The sequence below is a fragment of the Oncorhynchus kisutch genome, linkage group LG24 (assembly GCF_002021735.2).
Source record: "Oncorhynchus kisutch isolate 150728-3 linkage group LG24, Okis_V2, whole genome shotgun sequence".
NCBI classification, from domain to species: Eukaryota; Metazoa; Chordata; class Actinopteri; order Salmoniformes; family Salmonidae; genus Oncorhynchus; species Oncorhynchus kisutch.
Window position 1 is genome coordinate 29,630,752 of NC_034197.2, and position 26,687 is coordinate 29,657,438.

Consider the following 26,687-nt stretch of genomic DNA (forward strand, 5'->3'; position numbering starts at 1 on the left):
GGTTCTTTTCTGCTCATGCAGTCTCATTTCGATGCCAAACCCATCACAGGTGTGCATGGCCAAAGAGCGTGGCCCAATTCAATCACCTTTTAAATATAATACAAATGAATTATAACAAGAATAAACTCAATAATTGGTTCTAACAAGGGTATTACACTCTCCCCCCACCAAAATTAGACATGTCCTCATTGACTTGTAAACACACAAGTGAAATGTAATAAGTAACCGTTTCAACTCTTAACTCTGTCTACAACCTACAACTGAGACAAACCTTGTTAGATCATTGAAAAGCAGATACATTTGTGTTTCCCTTATTCAATCCATTTGTATAGTGTGGAACAATATCTGACAACTGGGGCTATACTTGGAACTCCAGGTTTATCATAGGTAAGTAGTACAGGAGCTTTCCTTACTCTCTGAGATCTTCTTATTCCTGGTCCTTCTATTTCCTCCGAAGTTTCACTTCTCCTTGAACATCTTGTTCCTCTTCTTGAATCTCTTCAATTGAGTTAGATGCCTCATTATCATCTGCTTCAACTCCAGTTGCGACCTCAGCTTCTTGACTGGACTCTATTGCTTCTACAACTTGTTCTGCTCTTTCAGGTCCCCCAGTCATTTGATTCCAGACGATGTCTAGGTCCAAGCTAAAAGGTTACGACATCTCTTCCACTTCTCGGCTCCTACAGTTTGTTTTAGGGACTTCATACCATACTCCGATGTCCTCATCTTCTGTGTCAAAATCCTTCTCATGTTCTGGATTCTTAACCTCTTCAACTTACTCATCATTCCGAGGAGTACAGTTTCCAGGCAACTTTTAATATCCCTTTCTCTTCCTCATTCTTTGCAGGGTCCTTCTACTAGGAGTTGGTTCTATGTTAACCACAGGTTCTAGGCGCACTTTCTGCCCCAGTGGTAGCAGGTGATTCCGATGAAGAATCTTAATGAGTCCATCTCCACTTTCAGGCTTCAAACGGGTAAGTTTGACATCCGACTTTCCACCACATATGGCGTAGAAACCCAGCGATCTGCCAGCTTATGTTTTCCATGCAGTCCTAGATTCCATATAAGGACTCTGTCTCCAGGCATAAGTTGCGTGTAGCGAATCATCTTATCATATCGATGTTTGTTTTCATGGTTTTGCTTTCCAGCAGTGCTCTAAGATACATACTTGAGGTAAGTTCTCTCTGAAAAGCTATCACTCGAGACTCCAAAACAGATAAACGGGCAATCTAGCTTCACGTCCAAACATAAAAAAATAGGGCGAGTAGCCAGTCGCTTCATTCCAAGTACAGTTATACGAGTGCACTAGATGCCCAATATACTGACTCAATTTGTTATTTTGTGTAGGATCAAGAGTTCCAAGCATGTTCAACAAGGTTTGGTTGAATCTCTCAGGTTGTAGATCTCCCTGAGGATGATATGGTGTTGTCCTTGACTTCTCCAACCCAAGCATATTCAGTAGCTCACGAATGAGTCTACTTTCAAAATCTCTACCTTGATCGCTATGCATCCTCTTTGGTAGACCATAATGGATGAAGTGCCTCTCCCACAATACTTTGGCGACAGTGGATGCTTTCTGATCCTTCGTAGGAAAAGCTTGAGCGTATCTTGTGTAATGAATCATAATGACCAGGACATTCTCTGTGTTACATGAGTCAGGCTCAATGGGCAGGAAGTCCATACACATAGGTCCATAGGTCCATCACTTTGCATATGACCAAGCGGAGCAACTATCTTTGGAAGTGTTTTCCTCTGTACACAACGAGCACAGGACTTAAAGTACTCCTCTACTTCCATCTTCATGCGTGGCCAGTAGAACCGGTCTCTGAAAGGCCATAGGTTTTGTCAAATCCTAAATGACCTGAGTCATCATGCAGCGACTTGAGGACCATAGTTCTGAACTTCTCTGGAAGTAGTAGCTGAGCATGATGAGTTTTGTTTGGCGGATGTGTGATCCTGTGCATAACTCCATCTTCCATCTTTAGCTTCTCCCACTCTCTCAGGAGCAAAGAGATGAATGGATGTTTGGTCATTGTCACCCTGGTAATATCATGTTGATTAAGAGCAACCCACATCTCTCCTAAGCAAGGGTCTTCTTGTTGTGATGCAGAAAGTTCCATAGTGCTCAATCTGGACATGTGAGACTTCAGTATGCTCAGGTTACAGTATGCTTGAAGCACAGCATGCATAGAGGCTCCCAACTGATCAATCACTCTACTAGATGATCCAGGAGTTACTCTAACAACATTAGACATCTGGCACATGGCTCGGACACCAGATGCAGGAATGTCTCTCCAATCTTGTTCCACTGCAGATTGCTGATGAGAGCGGTGAGATAAAGCATCGGCATCTATGTTCTGCCTGTACTTGAGACTAAAGTCAAAGGTAGATAACGCAGCTAGCCAACGATGACCAGTGGCATCCAATTTTGGGGACGTGGGGACATATGTCAATGGGTGGTTGTCTGTTGGTAAAGTTGTCTCTTGGTAAAGTACTCCACGTAACCCTTCGCGGCTAGCATCTACATATAGAACGTATGGCAACTGAGGATCAGAAAAGGCCAACACAGGAGCTTTTGTGAGGTTTTCCTTCAATGTCTCGAATGCCAATTCACACTTCTCATCCCACCTTGATCCACATGGTTCTGAGAGGTTGAGGTAGGCTTTCTCCTCTTCCTTGGACTTTCTTACTTTCTTGGCAGAGGGAAGATATCCGCATAAGAGCTTATTCAGGGGGTAACTCACTTTAGAATAGTCTTTGACAAATCTTCTGTAATATCCACAGAATCCTAGGAAAGAACGCAGAGCAGTCACAGTTTCAGGTCTTGGCCACGTGGTGACAGCTTCACTCTTTGACGGGTCTGTAGCCACTCCATTCTGGGATATGATATGTCCAACATAGTTGACATATGTGCGGCAAAACTGACACTTGTCAAGGAACAGTTTTAGGCCTTCACTTTTCAAGTGGTCTAACACCTTGAGTAACATCTGCTCATGTTCCTCCAGCGTCCTTTCAAACACAATTAAGTCATCAAGTTAAAGAAGAACTTTGAGTAGGTTCATGTCTCCAACTGTCTTTTCCATGACATGTTGAAATGTTGCAGGTGCTCCGGACACACCCTGTGGCATCCTCTCAAATTGGTCAAATCCAACTGGACAGATAAATGCTGTCTTCTCTTTATCTGTATCGCCCATCGGAATTTGATAGTATCCGAGATCTAACACACTGAACCATTTGCTCCCACTCAAACATGTAAGAGCATCCTCCACACGTGGAACTGTGTACTGGTCTGGAACAGTGCACTTGTTGAGGGTCCTGTAATCAACACACCTGCGTATGGTGCCATTCTTTTCCCTCATCACCACAATAGGAGATGCACAGGGGCTTCTCGACTCAGATATGATCCCTGAACTATTCAAGTTATTAAGTTGCTTCCTCACATCTTCAACATCAGCTGGGGAGAAGCGGCGAGATCTCTCCCTAAATGGTTTGTCTTCAATAACTCTGATGGTGTGGTGAGTACTCTTTGAACAACCCACGTCAAACTCATGTGTTGAGAACACTTCTTTCCGTTCCATCATCTTTTCACATAACCTCTTCTTCCATCCCTCAGGCACTGAAGAATCTCCAAAGTCGAATGAAGAAGACATCAGTCTCTCAGATGAATCCTGCTTACTTTTCAATGGAACACCTGGAGCACATCTACAGGAAACAGATGAGCCATAGGTGTACCTCGTTTCAGGGTGATCTCCTTTGTCGAGACATTCCTGACAGTAAGAGTGATTCTTCTAGATGACACAACTGCAACCGTCTGGATTTCAGGCCTCACTAGTAGTTCTTCAGGGAAACCGGGGTTCTTCAGACCTCTCTACCAGAATGGTTTGAGTAGAAGGTATCACAGGAAATGTTGGAATTCCAGTAACTCTCGCCTGCCCACCAGGTGGCAGGGTGACAGGTTTTTTTTTGTGTGAAACCGACATTTCCTCTCTTCTCGTCATCATCAGTTGAGCTTTCTATCATCCTCTCATATGCCTCTTTGATAACAGGATGAATTTGTAGTGTGCTAAGGAAACCTTCACCTTCCTTTTCTTTGCAAGAATTCATAAGTCTCTTCACTACAGACGTATTTGTGCCGACCAGAATAGGCACATCACCTTTCATGGCCGGATCTGGACATACCAACACAAGTGCTTCCATGGTCTCTGCTACACCCACAACCGATCCTGAGAACTCAAGCTTCAGTGACAAATTGCCATCATATGGACACTGATCAGAGCTAAGGCCCCACATCTCTAAGTTTCCTATAGGAATCGATGGCAAATGCGTCAAGTACTTGTCATAAAAGGATCTGTAAAGTAGAGTAATCTGAGACCCGCTATCTAGTAAAGCTTTAGCGTAGATTCCTTCAATCTGTACAGGAACGACAGAACTTGGACCAACTAAACCTGTAGGTAGCATGTCTTTCATGTCTTCATACTTGTGGCACTTGGCGGAACGTATCTTCACTGGGACGTCAGGCTGCTCCTTTACTGGGTCCCTCTGTAGTTTCCCATAGACCGCTTTTATTTGATTAGGTGTGTGTTGACTTTCCTCAAGTTCTCTTCAACTTCACAGTTTCTCTTTAAATGGCCATCTTCTCCACATCTATAACAGAACACTCTGGGTTTGCTGTCAGCTTGTGTCTGTTCTTGTGATGGATTTAGTCTCTTCTTTTTGCTTTTAAATGCCACATCTGACCTTTGTGTGTCAGATTGAGCTGCTGTGACGTTAGCAGACATGAGTTGCGTCATTTAATTTTTAAAACTTTTATTTATTTTCTCAGCACTTCTATCTTGGTATTAGCTTTTTCGCAAACTGTGGAAACAGGAGCAACAGCTGATGACTTCACAACACTCTTCGTTGTGTTCCTGTCTTGAATCATGTCCTCCTCCTCCCTTATTTCTTGTAGTAGTTCAGTAAAGCTTGGTGGTTCAAGTAGTTTATAGGTCATGCGAATACGAAGTGCAACCATGTCATGTGAGGATGCACCTCTCACTACTTGGCCAATGAGTATGCGATTTGTCAAGTCTCAATAGGTAAGCTGAAAGCTTCTCTCCTTCACTTTGGAATGTGTTTCTGAACATTACCATGAGATCAGGTGCACTTTTGGTGGTACGAATGCTGTTTCTAGAGCCTTGTATTCGAGCGCTGTAGCATGGGGGTTCCCTGTCTTGAAGAACCTCACAATGTCAGCAGCAGGCCCTTTAAGACTTTCTATTATTCTCTGTTTTTTCACATTGTCGGTGCACTGCCATTCCTCTAGGTAAATGGTTGGTTTGCTCAGCCCATGCGTCATACTTTTCCTCTCCACTAGGACTGGGTTTCACACCTGAAAACATACGCAGCTTACAGTAACAGATGGCACATTATTGCATTTCTCTACCAGTGAACTGATGGCAGTAACCAGTTCAGTGTTGAGGTCAGCGCCAGAGGGACTTACCAGGCCTTTAACATCAGCTACAGTCTTCCCTTTATGTCTTAGAAAGGATAATAGCTTCACCTGAAAATCTTCACCCTCTCTCTCAACAGGAGATGTGGCTTGTGAAACAACATGTACAGGCCAGGGACCCAACTTTCCAGGTATCCCAAAAACTCTTGGCACAGCTATTTCGTTAAGATTGTTTGATATCTCTACCAAAACATCCTGCTTTTTATCAGCTGAATAGGAACAACGACCATGCAGTCTAATTTTACCAAAAGCCTTAACATAAGTCAGCGTTTCCAGCAGAACCTCATCAGAAACATCCTGTCACATTGCTAAGGACAAATGCACGATTAATAGCGAGTTGTTTCTCTCTACACCAGGAAACAATATCTTCCGCACTCATGTTGTAAGTCTATGCCAATGTTAGCAATGTTAGAAAGAAAATTTTCAAATGGTGAGTCAGTATAGAATGTTAGTATAGATGTCAGCAGCGAAAACAGTGAGCAAAAAAAATAATTACAACAGAGTCATTTCTGAAAATATCCATCAACAAAAACAAAATTCCCAGACGAGCAACCCTCTCACCACGCTCAAATTTGACTATCACGATATTAACTGAAGTAGAGTATCTCAACAGCATGGGATGTTAGGTGAGAAGGACATCTCCAATAAGAATCCCCATTGTAAACTATCTAGGGTGATGACAAATAGGGTATTAACTTCAGATGGAATGATTATAGGTTTTTGTTATTGTATAAAGATATACTTTCCCATGCATTAAATTAAATTGAAACAGTAAATGACTCCACCAAGGCAACAAACATGAGGTTCAATGTGTATTATTACATTTTCATAGCACCACATCAAAAGAAATAAAAATAATAAACCCCAATGAGTCGTGCACAACCCATGTTCAAATGATTTCAAGCTTGCTTAACACGCACCCCACCGTTGTGGTTACTCACTACTCGTAGCTATTCCCTCAGCGAAGTACGGCAGTTACTTGCAGGTTTCCTAACAAGATCCACAGCAAGCACAGCTATCAATGTAGACAGTACTCTTTAGCAGTAACCGATATCCCATGGGAACATGAACTCATTAATCTTTCCCAAGCAATTCTCTCTCGGTTTCACAGGATGCTAGGCTAACCTCAAGGCTGTCCAATACCTCCATGATGAGATGGTAGCTTCAGTCTTTACTATGTCTTTCTTAACAAAATTGTAACAACTCTCTTATAAAATAAAATCGGTATTTCCCTTCAAAACTCGGAAGGTAAGGGTTTTGTTTTATTTTTAACGCCTTCTGTAAAAAAAACAATTCTTCACCAACGGTCATAATGTAATGTCCATCCTTTTTTCAACGTCTCTCTCCCTCTCTTTTTTCCCAGGCCTCCCGTTAACCAGGTCAACTCCCATTGGCCACAGCTTAACAAGCGACCTTATTGGTCAAAACTTAAACTTAAAAGTAAACCAACCTATTCACTTATACATTAAAGAAATACTTCTTCAAAAGAAATGCATTAACAACATTACAATTCAGGAGCAATTCAATCACCTTTTAAATATAATACCAATTAATTATAACAAGAATAAACTCAATAATTGGTTCTAACAAGGGTATTACAATTGCTAAAGGTACTGCATAGGTGTAAACATTACCTTTTTAGCAAGAGATATCACTTGTATAGCCTAAGAAAGTAGCAGAAATGTGTAGAAAGTAGTTTTGAATGCATTTTATTGAAGGGAAACAATAACAGTCTTGAACTTTTTTGGCAACAGTGATATATTCTTATATACTGTACAATGAGGAATTAACCTACAAAATACTAGTCTTCTCCCATTTGTTTAACCATTGCCCCCACCCACAAGGTGTATAAACAACAACAATAAATAAGAATAAAATAAGATAATAGATACAAAACAAAAATGTGAAGAACATAAATCAATCAACTCTAATTAGCACATGTAAGACAGTATGCAAGTGTGTGTGCATGGACTTTGCAGATGTATCTCACATGTGCAGCACATAGTATTTGTTTTACAGTCCTTCTTTGGGGGACAGAATTGGCATCTCCTCATCTTGCCTGCCCCAGCTGCAGCCTCAGGTGGATCAGGACAAGATTCAGCCCCCTGAACAGCTTTCACAAGCTCTGCAGAGGTTGTTGTGTGGGGGAGGCGGTCCCTTCTTTGAATGTGTGGGGTTACAAGTGCCTTTCCCAGCTGCTCCAGGAACACCCTCCTCTTGTTCCGCTTATCAGGCATCCAGGTAGGGTTGATCTTGTTCCATATCATGAAGGCATTGTATGAGGACACATCAATGATGTTATGGAAGATGACCAGGGGCCAGCGGGCAGTCATCCTCCTGCAGCTGTAAGTTCCAATCACCTTGTCCAGGTTGTCCACGCACCCTTTGTTGTGGTTGTATCCCAGGGTGGTGGCTGGCTTGTTCCTCTTTGGGAGGTAAGAAACTAGAGTGGTGGTGGGGTTGAAGGCAAACTTTGATGAGAAGGCCTCTCTCCCTCTTGTTGGGAGGAGTGCAGGGGGGAGCTCAGGCTTGTTCATTCTAACTGTGTCAACCATGGTGATCTTCCTCTTCAGGAGCTGCTGGCAGAGTGCAATCAGTAGCACACATAATCTCAATTTCTCATTGTGTGTGTGTATGTGTGTGTGTCTTTGTGGTTTTTGTGGTGTGTAAATGATTTTACAACTGCCGGGTCAAAAATGACCCTAAGACAATCTTTATACCCTGGTGGTGTACAGCTTTCATGGAAATATGAACAAAGGAGATGTTTCACTTTTTCTAATGTTGGGGTCACTCTAGGAAAAGTCATCCAATTTCAAGTTGAAAAATATAATTTAGGGGGGTTTCTCTGCTGTTAAACACATGTTGACCCTTAAGACAACACAAGGGTTAAATGGAAGAAGTTTGGAACCACCAAGATTCTTCATAGAGCTGGCCACCCGGGCAAACAGAGCAATCGGGGGAGAAGGGCCTTGGTCAGGGAGGTGAACAAGAAACTGATGGTCACTCTGACAGAGCTCCAGAGTTCCTCCGTGGAGATGGGAGAACCTTCCAGAAGGACAACCATCTCTGCAGCACTCAACCAATCAGGCCTTTATTGTAGATTGGCCAGACGGAACCACTCCTCAATAATAGGCACATGACAGCCCACTTGGAGTTTGCCAAAAGGCACCTAAAGGACTCTCATACCATGAGAAACAAGATTTTCTGGTCTGATGAAACCAAGATTGAACTCTTTGGCCTGAATGCCAAGCGGAGGAGGAAACCTGGCACCATCCCTAATTTTTGAAAAGTAGTTCCACTCATAAGAGTGCAAAGAATAAGCTAAATAAAACAATATACTTTCATGCGTCCTATTTTGTACTCAAGAGTAATTGATATCACCATGGAGACAGTAGTTTATTTTATTGAATGAAATGAAAAGCCAGAGAGTTATGAAAAATGTGATTAGTTAAGGAGAATATGATTTACCGCCTTAAAATGCCAATTTTACAACCGTCTTAGAGGGGGAATATCTCTTCAGGATTGTTATATTGTCATATAAATGTAAAGTCGTCTACAGAGAATTTAGAGAAGGCCACTGAATTTTAGTACTTAAAAGATACTGAGCCTTCACACTCCAGAATATTTATTTGGCATTGCGTTTTGTCAACAATATTAGTTTAACCTTAAGGTCAGAAATGGGTTGGACTTATCAGTACTAGTCATCTAGAACAACTCTTTATCTTGCATCTCACATCACAACCTATAATTTCTCCCATATCTCTTGCTGCCAAAAACATTGAAAACCTTTGGAATGAATCTATTAATTGCTCTGATAATGATCACATTTAAGAAATTACACAACCACAGATTCTCACAACAAAGATTCAGAAAACAAACTGTCTTCAAATCTACTGCTTTTTTCTGGTCAATACCTTAGTGCATGCCAATATCTACTGTGTGTGTGTGTGTGTGTGTGTGTGTGTGTGTGTGTGTGTGTGTGTGTGTGTGTGTGTGTGTGTGTGTGTGTGTGTGTGTGTGTGTGTGTGTGTGTGTGTGTGTGTGTGTGTGTGTATTCCTGTTCCTCACGTGTACCTGTATGACAAATGTGTTTTTTCATTCAATTATGATCTGCTATCAGTTATCTGTGCAGGGGCTGTGATTTGTTATGTGGACAATGGTGCTCCCTGGAACAGCTCCTGGTTACAAACTGTAATGAGAACAACACCACTGTTGCCATGGAGACCACAGAGCAAGATTTGTCACCTTGGACTGATAAGGCTGCTGTAGTAGTTATTTTACATTTTTGATATTTTTAGGAGGAGGGGTGGTTTGTTGGGTTTGTGGTTTTCAGAAGGGATTTAGGACATTTTTTTGACGCATTTTGACACACCCCTTTTGATGCATATCTTCATCAGGGATGAAACCATCAAGGTCACCCGTCTCAATATTTCTTGACAAAGATATTTCATCAGATGGGTATCAGTCTTTTTCTGATTTTGACAACTTGTTGCCATCTTGCCAAAAAGCAAGAGCAACAGGCAGGACTACAGGCTAACTCCTCAATTAGATTTTACATTGCTCTTCCTAAACAAATGATTGACTAATTAGTACTAATTAGTGGGGAATGCCCTCAATCAACAAGTGCCCAGTTTGTACTTATATTTCTGTAAAATGTATAAATCTGTAGTTCTACAGATCATGAATATCATAAAATAAGGCCATTATAAGGATTTTTTTATGCCAATTTTTCCTTGACCCTAGCCATGATTACAGGCCATAACCTTACCCTGAGTTGGAGAGTCTCCACCCACTGTCCGATGGGCCTGTATTCAGGAACACTGGAGTTGGTCATCTGAAACTGGAACAGGTCGTAGCGTCCCGGGGCATCGCCGTTTTTATTAAACATAACCGACGTGCCTGCACTACCTGCAGGGAGACAGAAGGAAGGAATGATAGAAACGTGTTTATATTGAGTAGATCTAGTGTTGTCGGAAAGTTTTCAGACCCCTTGACTTTTTCCACATTTTGTTATGTTACAGCCTTATTCTAAAATGGATTAAATGAAATATTTTACTCATCAATCAACACACTATGCTCCATAATGACAAAGTGAAAATAGGTTTTTAGAAATGTTTTAAAAATAAAAACAGAAATACATTATTTATATAAGTAATCAGACCCTTTGCTATGAGACTCGAAATTGAGCTCAAGTGCATCCTGTTTCCATTGATCATCCTTGAGATGTTTCTACAACTTGATTGGAGTCAACCTGTGGTAACTTCTATTGAATGGACATGATTTGGAAAGGCACACAGCTGTCTATATAAGGTTCCACAGTTGACAATGAATGTCAGAGCAAAAACCAAGCCATGAGGTTGAAGGAATTGTCCATAGGGCTCCGAGACAGGATTGTGTCGAGGCACAGATCTAGGGAAGGGTACCAACAAATGTTGGCAGCATTGAAGGTCCCCAAGAACACAGTATCCTCCATCATTCTTAAATGGAAGAAGTTTGGAACCACCAAGACTCTTCCTAGAGCTACCACCCGGGCAAACTGAGCAATCAGGGGAGAAGGGCCTTGGTCAGGGAGGTGACCAAGAACCCGATGGTCATTCTGACAGAGATCCAGAGTTCCTCTGTGGCGAAGGGAGTACCTTCCAGAAAGACAACCGTCTCTGCAGCACTCCACCAATTGGCCCTTTATTGTAGAGTTGCCAGATGGAAGCCACTCCTCAGTAAAAGGCACATGAAAGCCCTCTTGGAGTTTGCCAAAAGGCACCTAAATTACTCTCAGAACATGAGAAACAAGATTCTCTGGTCTGGTGAAACCAACATTGAATTCTTTGGCCTGAATGCCAAGAGTCACGTCTGGAGGACACCTGGCACCATTCCTACCGTGAAGTAGGTGTCATGACTGTCCTGTGAGCATCCAGATGGGTCGGATCATATTTGCAGTAAATAACTTCAGCCAGACCTCCTCTCACCCGCGGAGGGGGGAGAAGGGAGCTGGTGGGGGGTTGACAGTTCACACCCTGTTGTAAATCAAGGATTAGAACCTTCAGCCATCTCCTTCTCCAAATTCACACAAGAATTTGTTTGTTTCACAGACATTGTTTCACAGACATTTTCCCATCAAAACTTTAACATGTTTTCAAGTGAATACTGGAACAATATTTCTAACATAGATCGTGGGGAATGGTCAGGGTCGATCTAAAGAATAATAATGTAATTTTGGTTGTTTTTTGTGTCCTCATTAAACATGTTAAAAACTAAATACTGTAACTTGAAAAGTATACACACTACATGTACGAAGTCTCCGTCCTCTAGGTTGTGTATGAAATAGAGAAAATGATGAGTGTGTTTTTGTTAAGTTGGGGATGTGATCGTAGAACCTATAAGAGGAAATTGTTTCTACAACTTTGTACAAATGAGTAGTCACCGCCCCTTGAGTGTGGTCAGAGAGTGTGTCAGCCTCACAAACTGCCCCTTTTGAATGAACTGTATAAAATAGTGGGTTAATAATTAACATATCAGACCAGAGAGGCATGTAGCTGCGGCTCATGTCCAAAGTGGTTTGAACTTTGAAATCTCAACACGAGGTAGAGACGATGAAGTTACCTCCTGGACAATCACTGGTACGGCTGATTAGCTGTCCTAAGTAAAGTATCTAGAAAAGCGAATTTAAGTGGGACCATTCTACTACTCTTCTCAAATCACCGTAGTACGCTACTATTATCCTCCCAATGGGAAGCATCGTCACGGCTGGCTAGCCTATCTTCAAAGAGGCAGCTTCAGGAGCAAATGGAAAGTAGAATAAACTGTAGTTCTGTTCAGGACTACACGACAAGTCAACAGATACCAGACCGTGGTAGAGAACAATGGTAAAAGATGAGTGGGGACCCCTTTTGAACAATCAGAGCCTTACAAGCGTGCAGCAAAAAGGCCCAACAATCTTTCCAAGAAGCATGGTCCCGACAGAAATCCACAAAGAACCAAGACATTTACACGTAAACACATTCATCATTTCTTTCTCCAAATGGGTGGCGGTTTGTGTGCAAAGAATATGATTACTGTGAGAGTAGTTTCAAAATGTACCAAAGTATTATGTCTCTGTCTCTCTCTCTCGCGCCCTCTCCATCTTTTTTTGTACCAAGCCGCCATATTGTGTCAGCCCGTGATATCAATTAGTTAGCGAGTAAATAAATAATTAAACAAATTTGTGGAGTATTGAGTCATAAGTAAGACTGGGGGTTTTGCAGATGCAGGAGGTTACGACTGTTCAGAATGATGATATGATAGGAGGTTAAGATTAATGACCTGACTGTTTATAGATGTAATAGCTAAAGACCAACAGACTTTATTTTGGGAGATGTTAACTCTTTAAAGAACTGCTCTCGTGGTTCCCCAAATCCTAATGAGATGATTGTTACATTATTCATTTGATTGGGCAACAATTAACAATAGTTAGATGATTAGATAAATAACAGTCATCAGATTAATGAAAGCAAAGTCATGACAATGGTGGTGGCGGCATCATGCTGTGGGGACTGGGCAGGGACTTGGAGACTTCTCAGGATCGAGGGAAAGATGAACTAGGTAAGTACAGAGAGATCCTTGATGAAAAGTCTCAAAAAAATCAAGGGGTCTGAATACTTTCCAAATACACTGTATTTGTGCGAAGATTTGAATTACACATGCATATTTTAAGTTAAGACTAATAAAGGCCTGGGGTTAGTCTTCAGCGCACATTGGTCCAACAGTACATCAACCTCAGTGAGAGAAACAATTAACATTTAACCACGTGTCCCTTGTTCAGTCTATAAAAGGTTCCGTGGGCATCAAGAGCCACAGGGTGTGTTCATGTGCTGATAGCCTATTCATAATGACCATTTCCCCTCATTATAATGCTAGCAAGACCAGCTAGCTCCCTACGGACTGATGATGGCTCTGCTGTGCTATAGACCTCACCTGTGTTCCCTGTGAAAGAGCATGTGCTGAGTCTAGCCAACACCACACCACAGCCCTACATTTCACATCTCAGCACTTCAGCATCAGATCTGTGTGATACACCATTAGATAGATGTGCAGCATCATTGGAGTGGTGTGCAGCTGTAGGTTATCACAGCTCTGCATTAGGAATATCATATGGTGGCCATTCTACAAGACGGTTGCACATTTCCTCAGGTCAAAAGCAAACCTTCTCAATCACACATGCTGTACAGGAAATGAAGATAAATAGGTCAGCCACAGAGTCATAGGGTCCGCATCTGGTCCCAATTTGTAGCAGCCTGTCTCAAGCAGAGAATCGCAGATTTGCCTTATTAGCTTACTGAAGGTTCTGGACACCTGAAACACGCTACTGGAGAAATGACATCCATGGCCTGATTTGGATGAAGTGTGCATGTGTGCGTGTGTGTGCGACTGTGTTTGTGTGTGTTCGCGTGCTTGTGTGCGTGCATATGTGTATACATCTGTATGTTTCTGTGTGTTAAGACCGCGCCATAATAAAGAGGTTCTGAGAAACAAGTGTCTCTTTTGATGTGACATAGAGTGCTAGGTCGACTGTCGTAATAGAACTGGCTATAAAACCTGTAGAAGGATAAGGACCAATAACACATATCCAAAATGGTTTTAGGGGACACGTTGCCTTTATGATTTGTATAGGACAAGAATTGCAAAATTCCAGAAATTTGAAATAAATTCTCTGGTTTTCCCGAAATCCTGTTTGGAGAATTCCCGGAATAAGGAGGGAATAATCAGGAAATGCGGAATCCTCCAACCACGATTTCGAGAAAACCATGGAATTAACTGAAAGTTCCCCGAATTTTGCAACCCTATGTAGAACGCTGTCTTGTGAGATACAAGCTGTACCCCAACGCTCCACACGTTTCCTTTTAGTTTGTGTCAGTATTGACTGTCAGTAGCCTACACAGCAGTTATTTTCCCAAAAGACACCATCATTGAACATTTTACTAAAGAGCAAGACCAAAATCCCCCCTCATACAGCAAGCAGAGAGATGACAGTAAGTAAAACAAGCTCATTTAGACGAGACCTAAAGGATGCAGAAATCTAATGGGAGGACCCAATTCAAAGTATGTACAGTTGGGCCAAATACTGTATTTTGGCACACTTGCACTTTTCCTACATAATGCTTGATTTCATGTCAAATTTCATTTGAAAAAAACTTTGGGTCTCCACACCTTTGCCCAGGATTTAGGATTGTTTAGGTGTTTTTTTTAGAATTTCAAATCAGTCTTTCTTGTGTCTCATTCAGCAGTGGGGTCTTCCTATGTTTGCTACAACCAAATGAAGCATTCAAAGAAACCAACAACCTCCTTACAATCAAACATGGGGGAGGTTTGATAATGGCTTTGCTGCCTCTGGTACTGGCAATCTTGAGTGTGTGCAAGACATCATAAAATCAGAAACACAGTATTGGAGAAATGAAATACAGGTATGTGGCCTGACTTTTGTGTGTGTGTGTGTGTGTGTGTGTGTGTGTGTGTGTGTGTGTGTGTGTACACAGTGCATTCGGAAAGTATTCAGACCCCTTGACTTCTTCCACATTTTGTTACATTACAGCCTTATTCTAAAATTGGTTAAATAACAAAAAAATCTAAACACAATACCCCATAATAACAAAACGAAAACAGGGTTTTAGACATTTTTGCAAATGTATATATATATATATATATATATATACAGTGCCTTGCGAAAGTATTCGGCCCCCTTGAACTTTGCGACCTTTTGCCACATTTCAGGCTTCAAACATAAAGATATAAAACTGTATTTTTTGTGAAGAATCAACAACAAGTGGGACACAATCATGAAGTGGAACGACATTTATTGGATATTTCAAACTTTTTTAACAAATCAATAACTGAAAAATTGGGCGTGCAAAATTATTCAGCCCCTTTACTTTCAGTGCAGCAAACTCTCTCCAGAAGTTCAGTGAGGATCTCTGAATGATCCAATATTGACCTAAATGACTAATGATGATAAATACAATCCACCTGTGTGTAATCAAGTCTCCGTATAAATGCACCTGCACTGTGATAGTCTCAGAGGTCCGTTAAAAGCGCAGAGAGCATCATGAAGAACAAGGAACACACCAGGCAGGTCCGAGATACTGTTGTGAAGAAGTTTAAAGCCGGATTTGGATACAAAAAGATTTCCCAAACTTTAAACATCCCAAGGAGCACTGTGCAAGCGATAATATTGAAATGGAAGGTGTATCAGACCACTGCAAATCTACCAAGACCTGGCCATCCCTCTAAACTTTCAGCTCATACAAGGAGAAGACTGATCAGAGATGCAGCCAAGAGGCCCATGATCACTCTGGATGAACTGCAGAGATCTACAGCTGAGGTGGGAGACTCTGTCCATACGACAACAATCAGTCGTATATTGCACAAATCTGGCCTTTATGGAAGAGTGGCAAGAAGAAAGCCATTTCTTAAAGATATCCATAAAAAGTGTTGTTTAAAGTTTGCCACAAGCCACCTGGGAGACACACCAAACATGTGGAAGAAGGTGCTCTGGTCAGATGAAACCAAAATGGAACTTTTTGACAACAATGCAAAACGTTATGTTTGGCGTAAAAGCAACACAGCTCATCACCCTGAACACACCATCCCCACTGTCAAACATGGTGGTGGCAGCATCATGGTTTGAGCCTGCTTTTCTTCAGCAGGGACAGGGAAGATGGTTAAAATTGATGGGAAGATGGATGGAGCCAAATACAGGACCATTCTGGAAGAAAACCTGATGGGAGTCTGCAAAAGACCTGAGACTGGGACAGAGATTTGTCTTCCAACAAGACAATGATCCAAAACATAAAGCAAAATCTACAAAGGAATGGTTCAAAAATAAACATATCCAGGTGTTAGAATGGCCAAGTCAAAGTCCAGACCTGAATCCAATCGAGAATCTGTGGAAAGAACTGAAAACTGCTGTTCACAAATGCTCTCCATCCAACCTCACTGAGCTCGAGCTGTTTTGCAAGGAGGAATGGGATGAAATTTCAGTCTCTCGATGTGCAAAACTGATAGAGACATACCCCAAGCGACTTACAGCTGTAATCGCAGCAAAAGGTGGCGCTACAAAGTATTAACTTAAGGGGGCTGAATAATTTTGCACGCCCAATTTTTCAGTTTTTGATTTGTTCGAAAAGTTTGAAATATCCAATAAATGTCGTTCCACTTCATGATTGTGTCCCACTTGTTATTGATTCTTCACAAAAAAATACAGTTTTATATCTTTATGTTTGAAGCCTGAAATGTGGCAAAAGGTCGCAAAGTTCAAGGGGGCCGAATACTTTCGCAAGGCACTGTATATATATATATATATATATAAAGAAAATACATAAATACCTTAAATAGATGAAGCTTTGTCATGATGTTCGTAATAATGATGGTCGGACCAAGGCACAGCGTACTTCGAGTTCCACAAATTTGAATGAATAAGTGAAACTGAAAACAAAATAACAAAACTTACAAAGACCCGTGACTACGTAGCGTCAAACACACTACACATAAACAGTGGCCAGACGGAAGCCATTCCTCAGTAAAAGGCACATGACAGCCCGTTTGGAGTTTGACAAGAGTCACTTAAAGGACTCTCAGACCAAGAGAAACAAGATTTTCTGGTCTAATGAAATCAAGATTGAACTCGCTACCCTGAATGCCAAGCATAATGTCTGGAGGAAACATGGCACCATCTCTATGGTGATGGATGGTGGTGGTAGCATCATGCTGTGGGCATGTTTTTCAGCGGCAGGGACTGGGAGACTAGTCAGGATCGAGGGGAAGATGAATGGAGCAAAGTACAGAGAGATCCTTGATGAAAATCTGCTCCAGAGTGCTCAGGACCTCAGACTGGAGCAAAGGTTCACCTTCCAACAGGACAATGACCCTACGCACACAGCCAAGACAACGCAGGAGTGGTTTCGGGACAAGTCTCTGAATGTCCTTGAGTGGCCTAGCCAAAGCCTGAAATTGAACCCGATCGAACATCTCTGGAGAGACTTGAAGATAGCTGTGCAGCAATGCTCCCCATCCAATCTGACAGATCTTGATAGGATCTGCAGAGAAGAATGGGAGAAAATCCCCAAATACAGGTGTGCCAAGCTTGTAGCTTCATACGCAAAAAGATGAGACTGAAGTTGCATCAACAAAGCACTGAGTAAATGGTCTGAATACTTTTGTAAATTCGAGAAACCGGTTTTTGCTTTGTCATTATGGGGTATATAAATTGATGACAGAAAAAAACTATTTCATCCATTTTAGAATAAGGCTGTAACGTAACAAAATGTGGAAAAAGTCAAGGGGTCTGAGGACTTTCCTAACACACTGTACATCTGTATGTTTCTGTGTGTTAACACCTCACCATAATGAGGAGGTCCCAGAGAATCAAGTGTCTCTTTTGATGTGACATAGAGCGCTATACAACACCCAGTAAGGTCGATGGCCCTCATACAGCCATTGTTAGAGAGACTGTATTACTGCTTCAGTTTAACAGTGAGTTAACCTTGGCTGTGACTACAATAATTCAAAGGCATAGGAGAAACCATTTTTTATTTAGGACGGGGGGACTCGGAGCAGATGTGGAAATGGAATTCACTGCAGTGATGTCTCTATAAAATATGTTAAAGGCAAAGGACCAATAACACCTGTCCAAAATGGTTTTGGGGGACATGCTGCCTTTGTGTTTTGTGTAGGACGTTGTATTTATGAGATAAAGTCTGTACCCCAACGCTGCACACCTTTCCTTTTAGTTTCTGTCAGTAGGGACTGTCAGTAGCATACATGCCGGTTTTTCCCCAAGGACATTTGTCATTGAACATTCTGCTAAAGAGCAAGAAAAAATCTCCCCTCATACAGCAAGCAGAGAAATGACAGGGAGTAAAACAAGCTAATTTAGATGCACCATACATACAGGAAGAGACCTAAAGACTGCAGAAATCTAATGGGAGGACCCAATCCGACACTCAAAGTTTGTACAGTTGTTGCCAAATACTGTATATTGGCACGTTTGCACTTTTCTTACATAATGCCTGATTTCTTGTCAAATAAGTAGAATTTGTAAAAAGAAAAAAAAAAATATATATATATATATATATATATATATATTATATATAGTCTCTACATCTTCACATTGGATTTTCAACGTTGCAGAACCAATTGTATTTTTGTAAACTTAAGTAATTTACACAATAAACACAAATGGCATGGATTTTTGTTTTTACATGCCGGAGCTAATACATGGTTTCACAGCCTTTGGCCAAGATAACTGTAGACAAACAGTTATTATAGCCATCAATGAGCTTTCTGCACCTTTCTCCTGGCAATTTGGCCCACTTTTCAGCAGAACACTGCTCTAATTCTTCAATATTTGAGGGGTGCTCTCCACCAACGCTGTTTTCAGATCTCGCGTAGGTTTTGGATGTGATTCAGGTCTGGACTCTTTGCTGGCCACTCCAGAACAGTCCAGCATCTTTTCTTGAATCTTTCCTGGGTGTTTTTTGTGTGTTTTTGGGTTTGTTGTCCTGCTGGAAGACGCACAACTTTCAATGGATACCCAGTTTTTAGACGCGGGTTGAACACTGTACTCCAATACAGTATTTTTGATTATATGCTGATTTCATGATGCCTCAAACATTTTCAGGGGCCCCCAGTACCAGAGGCTGCGAAGCAACCCCACAGCATTATAAACCTCCCCCATGTTTGACTGAGGGTGTTCTTTTCATTGAATGCTTCATTTGGTCATCAGTAAACACAGTGCTGATCAGTATTGGCAAAGATTAAAGCTCTAATTTCGTTTATTTGGGCCAAAGAACATTTCCCCAGGATTTAGGCTTATTTAGGTGTGTTTTTGAGAATTTCAACCAGGCTTTCTTGTGTCTCCTTCAGCAGTGGTGTCTTCCTATGTTTGGCAATGACCAAATTAAAATGTAAAAAAATGACACCCTCCTTACAATCAAACATGGGGAGGTTTGATAATACTGTTTGTGGCATCATGACATCACAAACACAGTATTTGAGAAATTAAATAAGGGGGCTTGATTCATGTGTGTGTGTGCGTGGTTGCGTGTTTATATCTGTATGTTTCTGTGTGTTAACACCTCACCATAATGAGGAGGTCCCTGAGAATCAAGTGTCTCTTTTGATGTGACATAGAGCGCTATACAACACCCAGTAAGGTCGATGGCCCTCATCCAGCCATTGTTAGAGACTGTATTACTCCTTCAGTTTAACACCTTGGCAGTAAATACAATAATTCAAAGGCATAGGAGATACCATTTTTTATATAGGACGGGGGGGATCCGATCGGATGTGGAATGGGAATTGACTGTAGTATTAGCTCTTTAAAATGTGTTCATGGAAAAGGACCGATAACACCTGTACAAAATGATTTTGGGGGACATGTTACCTTTGAGTTTGTGTAGGACATAGTCTTTGTGAGATACAGTCTGTACCCCAACACTGCACATCTTTTCTTTTAGTTTAGACACTTTTTGTGTCAGTAGGGACTGTCAGCTGCCTAGATGGCAGTTATTTTTTCTCCCAAGGACATTTGTCATTGAACATTCTACTAAAGAGCAAGACAAAAATCTCCCCTCATACACCAACCAGAGAGATGACAGGAAGTCAAACAAGCTCATTTAGATGCACCATACATACAGGAAGAGACCTAAAGGATGCAGAACTCTCATGGGAGGACCCAATCCGACACTCAAAGTTTGTATGACCATCAAAGTCAATAAGTTGCTTAAGTTTTCTCTATAAGATTCCTGTGCATTAGTCATACACAATTCACTACCTTATTTCACTACCAGCTTTTGAAATGGCAGTGTTAATGGTCTGCAAGGTGTATTAGAAGAGCTCAATTGGGTTCAGACGAGGGGAGTTAATTCCCTGAATAACCCAGGTGAAGTCACTGAAACAACTTTCACTCTGTGTGTGCAGAATATGAATAGGTTGTCTAGGGCCCCATTCAGCCCTATCTGGACTGTGTGTAATAAACATGAGACTAGCAGGACCATTAGTGTCGATGCATTGTACATAACAATACATGACTTGAACACTTCCCATCCTTTCCTCCCTCACATACAGTATATTGGGGAAGCCAGCTGACCAGGTTTATGCCTGGACATTTGGCAGATAGACAATGGTTTGTGTCAAGGCAATTTATTGTCAGTTGTCATAATATAACATTAGCTGTCATGAATGTTAAAGACATCAGTATTATGTCAGTATTATGACACAACTATGTAGCCCTTAAGACAACAGGCTCATGTAAAGTGTTACATTTCCAATACTGGTACTAAACATATGGCTGCAGAAAGGCAGAATCCTCTTTACTATGAAACTGAAACAAAAACACACACACACACAGCTGTGGTAGTCAACAATCTGCCACTTCTGCTTCCAACAGACAGAGAACAGAGTTGTTGACATACTGTATCTTGTTGTTGACAAGGTGTTGACATAGTACAGTGTAAGCAGTGGGTATGACAGGACTACAAGACTGTCTTGTTCTACGCCCATGGAAATACAAAGAATCACACACACACAGATTAACACACACACAAACACTCACAGTCTGCCAGTAAGCAAACAATTAAGCAGCGTGGCTCTCCATGCAGATAGAAAGCCTTTACAAACGCCATTCTATTTTATATTTCACGTTATTTCCAAGGGAACAAAATGATCTGTGTGGACAGCTTTGTGTGAGCGCTGTATGAGATGAAAGATTCATACGTTCGCATGGGGCTCTGAACTAAGACATGACAAGAGTGCACTGCTGCTGTGCTGTGTCGAGCAGTGTGGGTGGGCTGGGGGCTCTACTGCTGTGCTGTGTCGAGCAGTGTGGGTGGACTGGGGGCTCCACTACTGCTGTGCTGTGTCGAGCAGTGTGGGTGGGCTGGGGGCTCCACTACTGCTGTGCTGTGTCGAGCAGTGTGGGTGGACTGGGGGCTCCACTGCTGTGCTGTGTCGAGCTGTGTGGGTGGGCTGGGGGCTCCACTACTGCTGTGCTGTGTCGAGCAGTGTGGGTGGGCTGGGGGCTCCACTGCTGTGCTGTGTCGAGCTGTGTGGGTGGGCTGGGGGCTCTACTGCTGCTGTGCTGTGTCGAGCAGTGTGGGTGGGTTGGGGGCTCTACTGCTGTGCTGTGTTGAGCAGTGTGGGTGGGCTGGGGGCTCTACTGCTGCTGTGCTGTGTCGAGCAGTGTGGGTGGGTTGGGGGCTCCACTGCTGCACTTCTCTTGTTTCATTATTCTCCTTCTTTCACTCTCTTCAGCTCTGTGTCTCAAGCACTGTTGGGAGAGCAACAAATACGGGACACATGGACACATACAAATGCACATGCACACGCACCCACAAACACAGTCCAGACAGGATGCAGTAAAGAACAAAGAGGTATGTCTGTCAAAGCTATGGTAGTACTAATGTTGGCTTACAAGTACAAGGGTTAGTGAATCTGAATACTGAATTAGCCGGGGTAGACCGGGCAATGGCTAATTTAGTGAGCCGAGCATTCCTCTGTGACAGTGTTATTGCAAGTGCATAGCAGGTACTGTATAGGTTCAGAAAGAGTGCAACAAAATACAGCAACAGCTTGTTAGCCTTTTCTGAATGCTGTGAGAAACACTTCTTCATTATTGTACATTTGCATGAATTGTGCCCCCGCATGAATTGTGTTAAATACCAACTGGAGAGAAGTTGGCAGCTACAAAGGCTTTTCTAAATTCTTTCTGAGACCAAAAGAAAATATTAGCCTTCAGACCTTGCATAAGTCTCTTCTAGAAATGGTTATGCCACGTAGAATTTCATTTGATTTTATTTCACCCATTTCACCTAGAAACAACACATACTTGAGAAATACCAATTTAATATCTCCCAGGCAAGGTTTCTCATATTATACAACACACCACCCCTACTGTACACCCTCCAATCATTCCTCTATTCAATTCAACTAAATTCAATAAACTTCATTCATTCCCATGGAGAAATTATTGTTCCATAGAATTTGATCTAGTAGAACGGACAGAGAGAGTTGGACATTCCACGATTTGGAGAATTTACAGTATGTGGTCCGCTGGCACTTTAATTTATAATGTTTAATTAATTGTTGCTCAACACATCACACATAGGAGAATCCAGTGCCTGTAGTGACTGCATGTTCAGAAATGAAATGGCAAATTCTATTGGTGGACTGAGAAAAACATGTGGATTTTAAAGCAATGTCCACTCTATCCCTTTACTGTCCATGCTTCTGTCTTACCTCTCACCTGTCCTTGTTTAATTGTATTTGCACAAAACAAATTACACTGGAACACAAAGAAAAATATCTACTTATATGAAACTTGCGGCATTTCACTTTGCCTATATGTTTAATGAGGATGCACAAATCAACACGGTCAGGGGATAACCAATGTACTGACCGTTGAAGCTGGCGTTGCGTATGTACTTGAGCAGAGTCTTCCCCTCGGCTGCCTCCATCACAGGGCAGATGCCAGAGTGCTCAGGACACAGGTCTCTCTGCATGTTGTGGAGGGCGTGAGCCATTGCGTACACCGCGTCTATCACAAACTGCACCTTCCCCTCCTGCTCGTACTTTGAGTCTATTCCGATCCGCTCCTGGCCTGAGGGACAAGACAGTGGAGAGAGGAGAGGGCATATGTAATACATGCCATTTAGGAGACGCTTTTATCCAAAGCGACTTACAGTCATGCGTGCAGACATTTTACGTACGGGTGGTCCCGGGAATCGAACCCACTATCCTGGCGTTGCAAGTGCCATGCTCTACCAATTGAGCTACAGAGGACCAAAGAAAAAGGACAAGAAAAGGACAGTCACACACTGTGAATTAGTCACCCTGATCATATACTGTAGCACGGCATGGGTCATAGTCCTGCAGAGTCCTGTTGTAGAAGTGTAAAACAAGAAGTGCTAGCCAAGGAGGAGACAACCAGGTATAAATGAATACCATATGTACATATGCATATATTTCATAGTGAAGTCAGGCCGCTATTGGCCCTATATATTTGTATCACATTTGTCCCATTTTAAGAGTGTTCAAGGCCTTGACGAGCTTCTAGAGCACGTGTCAAAGTCATTCCACGGAGGGCAGAGTGTCTGCGGGTTTTCGCTCCACCCTTGTACTTGATTGATGAATTAAGGTCACTAATTAGTAAGGAACTCCCCTCACCTGGTTGTCTAGGTCTTAAAACCAAAAATCAGCAAACACTAGGCCCTCCATGGAATGAGTTTGACAGCCCTGGTCTGGAGGCATCTCCTAGCACCTCTGGCAGCACCGTGTTCTATCACGGTCTCTTCCCTTTCGGTCTCTTCCCTTTCGGTCTCTTCCCTCTTCCCTTTGGATTATTTTGTAGGCATTTTCATTTCACTGGTGATACTGAATGTCTAAATGAATGGCTTCAGGTTGGTAGGGGATCTCTTCGCTCTCTCACACACACTTAGTTTAGGTGGGGATCCTTTGACTCCGGTATTTTGCACATTTTCAACGTGCTAATGTGAACAGGTTCTATCATTAAGCATGGCATATGGACGCTGAATATATTCATTTGAAAGACGCAGGCAGTAATGAACAAGGATGCATTAACAGGAAAGCAGCTCGTCAATACACAGTGCAAAATAACAGATGAATGGGGCGCTATACAGCACTGTGGGGAAAGCTGCTCGAGTGCAAGGAGATTACTGTGTGATTTTCACATTTAACTACCAAATAAAGACTCCCAGTTCACATTGCAAACTTGAGAAGAAGGAAAAAAGGCAGTCTGTGTGGCCATGACGAATGTGACTACAACGTGGGAGACTGGCACAAGCTGAAGGAGGTCAAAAGTAATAAGTGTTGACATTTTCTTCAGTTTCTCTCCTTTCAACATACATTTCAGCCCACACATAACCTTTCCTGTTCTCCAGAGCAGTGAGTAGAGTACTGAATGCATAAGCTTTGAATGCAAAAAAATAACCTTCCCCTTAGTACCTGACATTCATAAATATGGATATGGATCGGCTTGGTTAGATGGAGAAATGGAAGCAGCTCTACACCGACCTTATTGTGTCTTTGTACAATGCTTATACGCTTTGTTGATATTCTACATACATTTTTTATGTGGTTTAGTAAGTGCAAGGATCTGAAGCATGTGGCACATAAAGAAATGATGAAAGACGGTATATATAAGATACTGTACCAACAACTCCCTGTCGCTCTAATTGATATAGCTATAGCTAGCTACTGTATGGTCAGCAGTACATCTCAGCCATAAGCCATATAAAATATATCAATCCCTGTCACTAGCATTGACTCAGTGACATTGTACATCTTCGCCCTTTGCTGGCATACCTAGAGGATAGAAAGTATCCACCACAGTATGCAACACTTCCACACTATCAATACTCCCAAGTCCCAACACACCTCATTGCAAATAATGCTTGCAGCGAGATCAAAACATTGTCAGTATTAAAGCTCTTTGGGAGCATCAAGTGAGCTACTGTAGCAGAGCTTTACTTACTTTCAACATTTCTGTGTAGTTCCTCTGCTCAGCACCTCTCCAAATGGCATGCATGTTTGCTCTACTACCTACTTAGCATACATATCACAGCTTAGCACTGCTGGCATGATGCCATTACCCAGTTGGGCACAACTTTACTATCCCAGTAGGACCAGCTATTTACATTATCCAGCGGACTACACCTCAGAGTCCTCATTTGTAAAGATGTGTTCTACCATTATCTTAAGATACCTATAAAAACATAATCCTGCACCAACAGGAAGAGTGAATTATTGCGTGGATTATAATTCATGGACATTTTTGAAGGGGTTGATATATTTTTCTTAAGAGAAAATCGAGTCTGACATTTCTAAGTGGAAATTGCAAACTTCAGAAGCCTTTTTAAACTTCAAATGTCCCACATTGCAGGAAGGTTCACCTGCAACAGGGTAATCAAATGTAGATCCTACATCGGTATTCTTTTCATAGTGCACCATTGCCAATAGTAATGACCCCTCCCACAAACAAACAAACATGAAAAAACTTAACCACATAACCAAACAAATCTCTGTTGGCTACCCACCTGTGCATTTCCTGCTGGTGTCCTCTCTTTTGGAGGAACTAAGGAGCCTGCAGTCAAAGTTCTCCTCCCAGAACTCGGCGAACCACACGTTCCGGCGATTATTCTCCAGGGTGAGCGAGGTGAAGTATTCATCAAACCCTGGGGAATCGAAAAAAGAAAAGAGAATTCTTAAGATCTCCACCAATTACCAACAGAACCCAACCTAGGGGAAATGATGCGAGACTTGGGCAGTGTTGCTGCAGCTGCAGCGCTGTGCGGTACTGGCAGTTAGGAGTTGTATTAGTCTCATAGCTACGAAGTACAAATAAACCACTCTTTATCAAGTTTTGATCACTGCAGTTCCTGTGTACCACATGGGCTTTCATCAGGGCTTTCATCTTGGAAATGACATTAATATGACATTAATTAAAAAGCAGGATACATAATAAACAAGACAATAGCAAACATGTCGTCCTCCACTAATGATTCAGCACCCCCCTTGGGCCAATTGATATATCGCGTGTGAGTAGCACATTTAAATTTTTCTGTGATGTCATGTGTCCATCTCAACATGAACTGTTCAGAGGAAACTTTGTGAATCAGGCCTTCATGGTTGAATTGCTGCAAAGATACCACTACTAAAGGACACCAATAAGAAGAAAAGACTTGCTTGGGCCAAGAAACACGAGCAATGGACATTAGACTGGTGGAAATCTGCCCTTTAGTCTGATGAGTCCACATTTGAGATTTTGTGTCTTTGTGAGGCGCAAAGTAGGTGAACTGAAGATCTCCGCTAGTGTGGTTCCCACCGTGAAGCATGGAGGTGGAGGTGTAATGGTGTGGGGGTGCATTGCTGGTGACACTGTGTGTGATTTATTTAGAATTCAAGGCATACCACAGCATTCTGCAGCAATATGCCATCCCATCTGTCATTTGTATTTCAACAGGACAATGACCCAACACACCTCCAGGCTGTGTGTCACGCCCTGACCTTAGAGATCCTTTTTATGTCTCTATTTTGGTTTGGTCAGGGCGTGAGTTGGGGTGGGCATTCTATGTTTTTGTTCTATGATTTCTATTTCTGTGTGTTTGGCCGGGTGTGGTTCTCAATCAGAGGCAGCTGTCTATCGTTGTCTCTG

General features: G+C 42.1%; 1 protein-coding gene across 1 annotated transcript in view; it reads right to left on the bottom strand.

Moving 5' to 3' along the window:
• LOC109868959 (metabotropic glutamate receptor 7) overlaps positions 1-26,687 on the bottom strand; it is a 125,549-nt gene that overhangs the window by 30,664 nt on the left and 68,198 nt on the right. The window contains exons 5-7 of the mRNA XM_031804360.1: positions 25,570-25,707; positions 22,914-23,114; positions 10,257-10,396 (exon numbers count right to left, since the gene is read on the bottom strand). Coding sequence (XP_031660220.1) covers positions 10,257-10,396; positions 22,914-23,114; positions 25,570-25,707 — 479 coding nt within the window. The remainder of the gene's footprint in view (positions 1-10,256; positions 10,397-22,913; positions 23,115-25,569; positions 25,708-26,687) is intronic.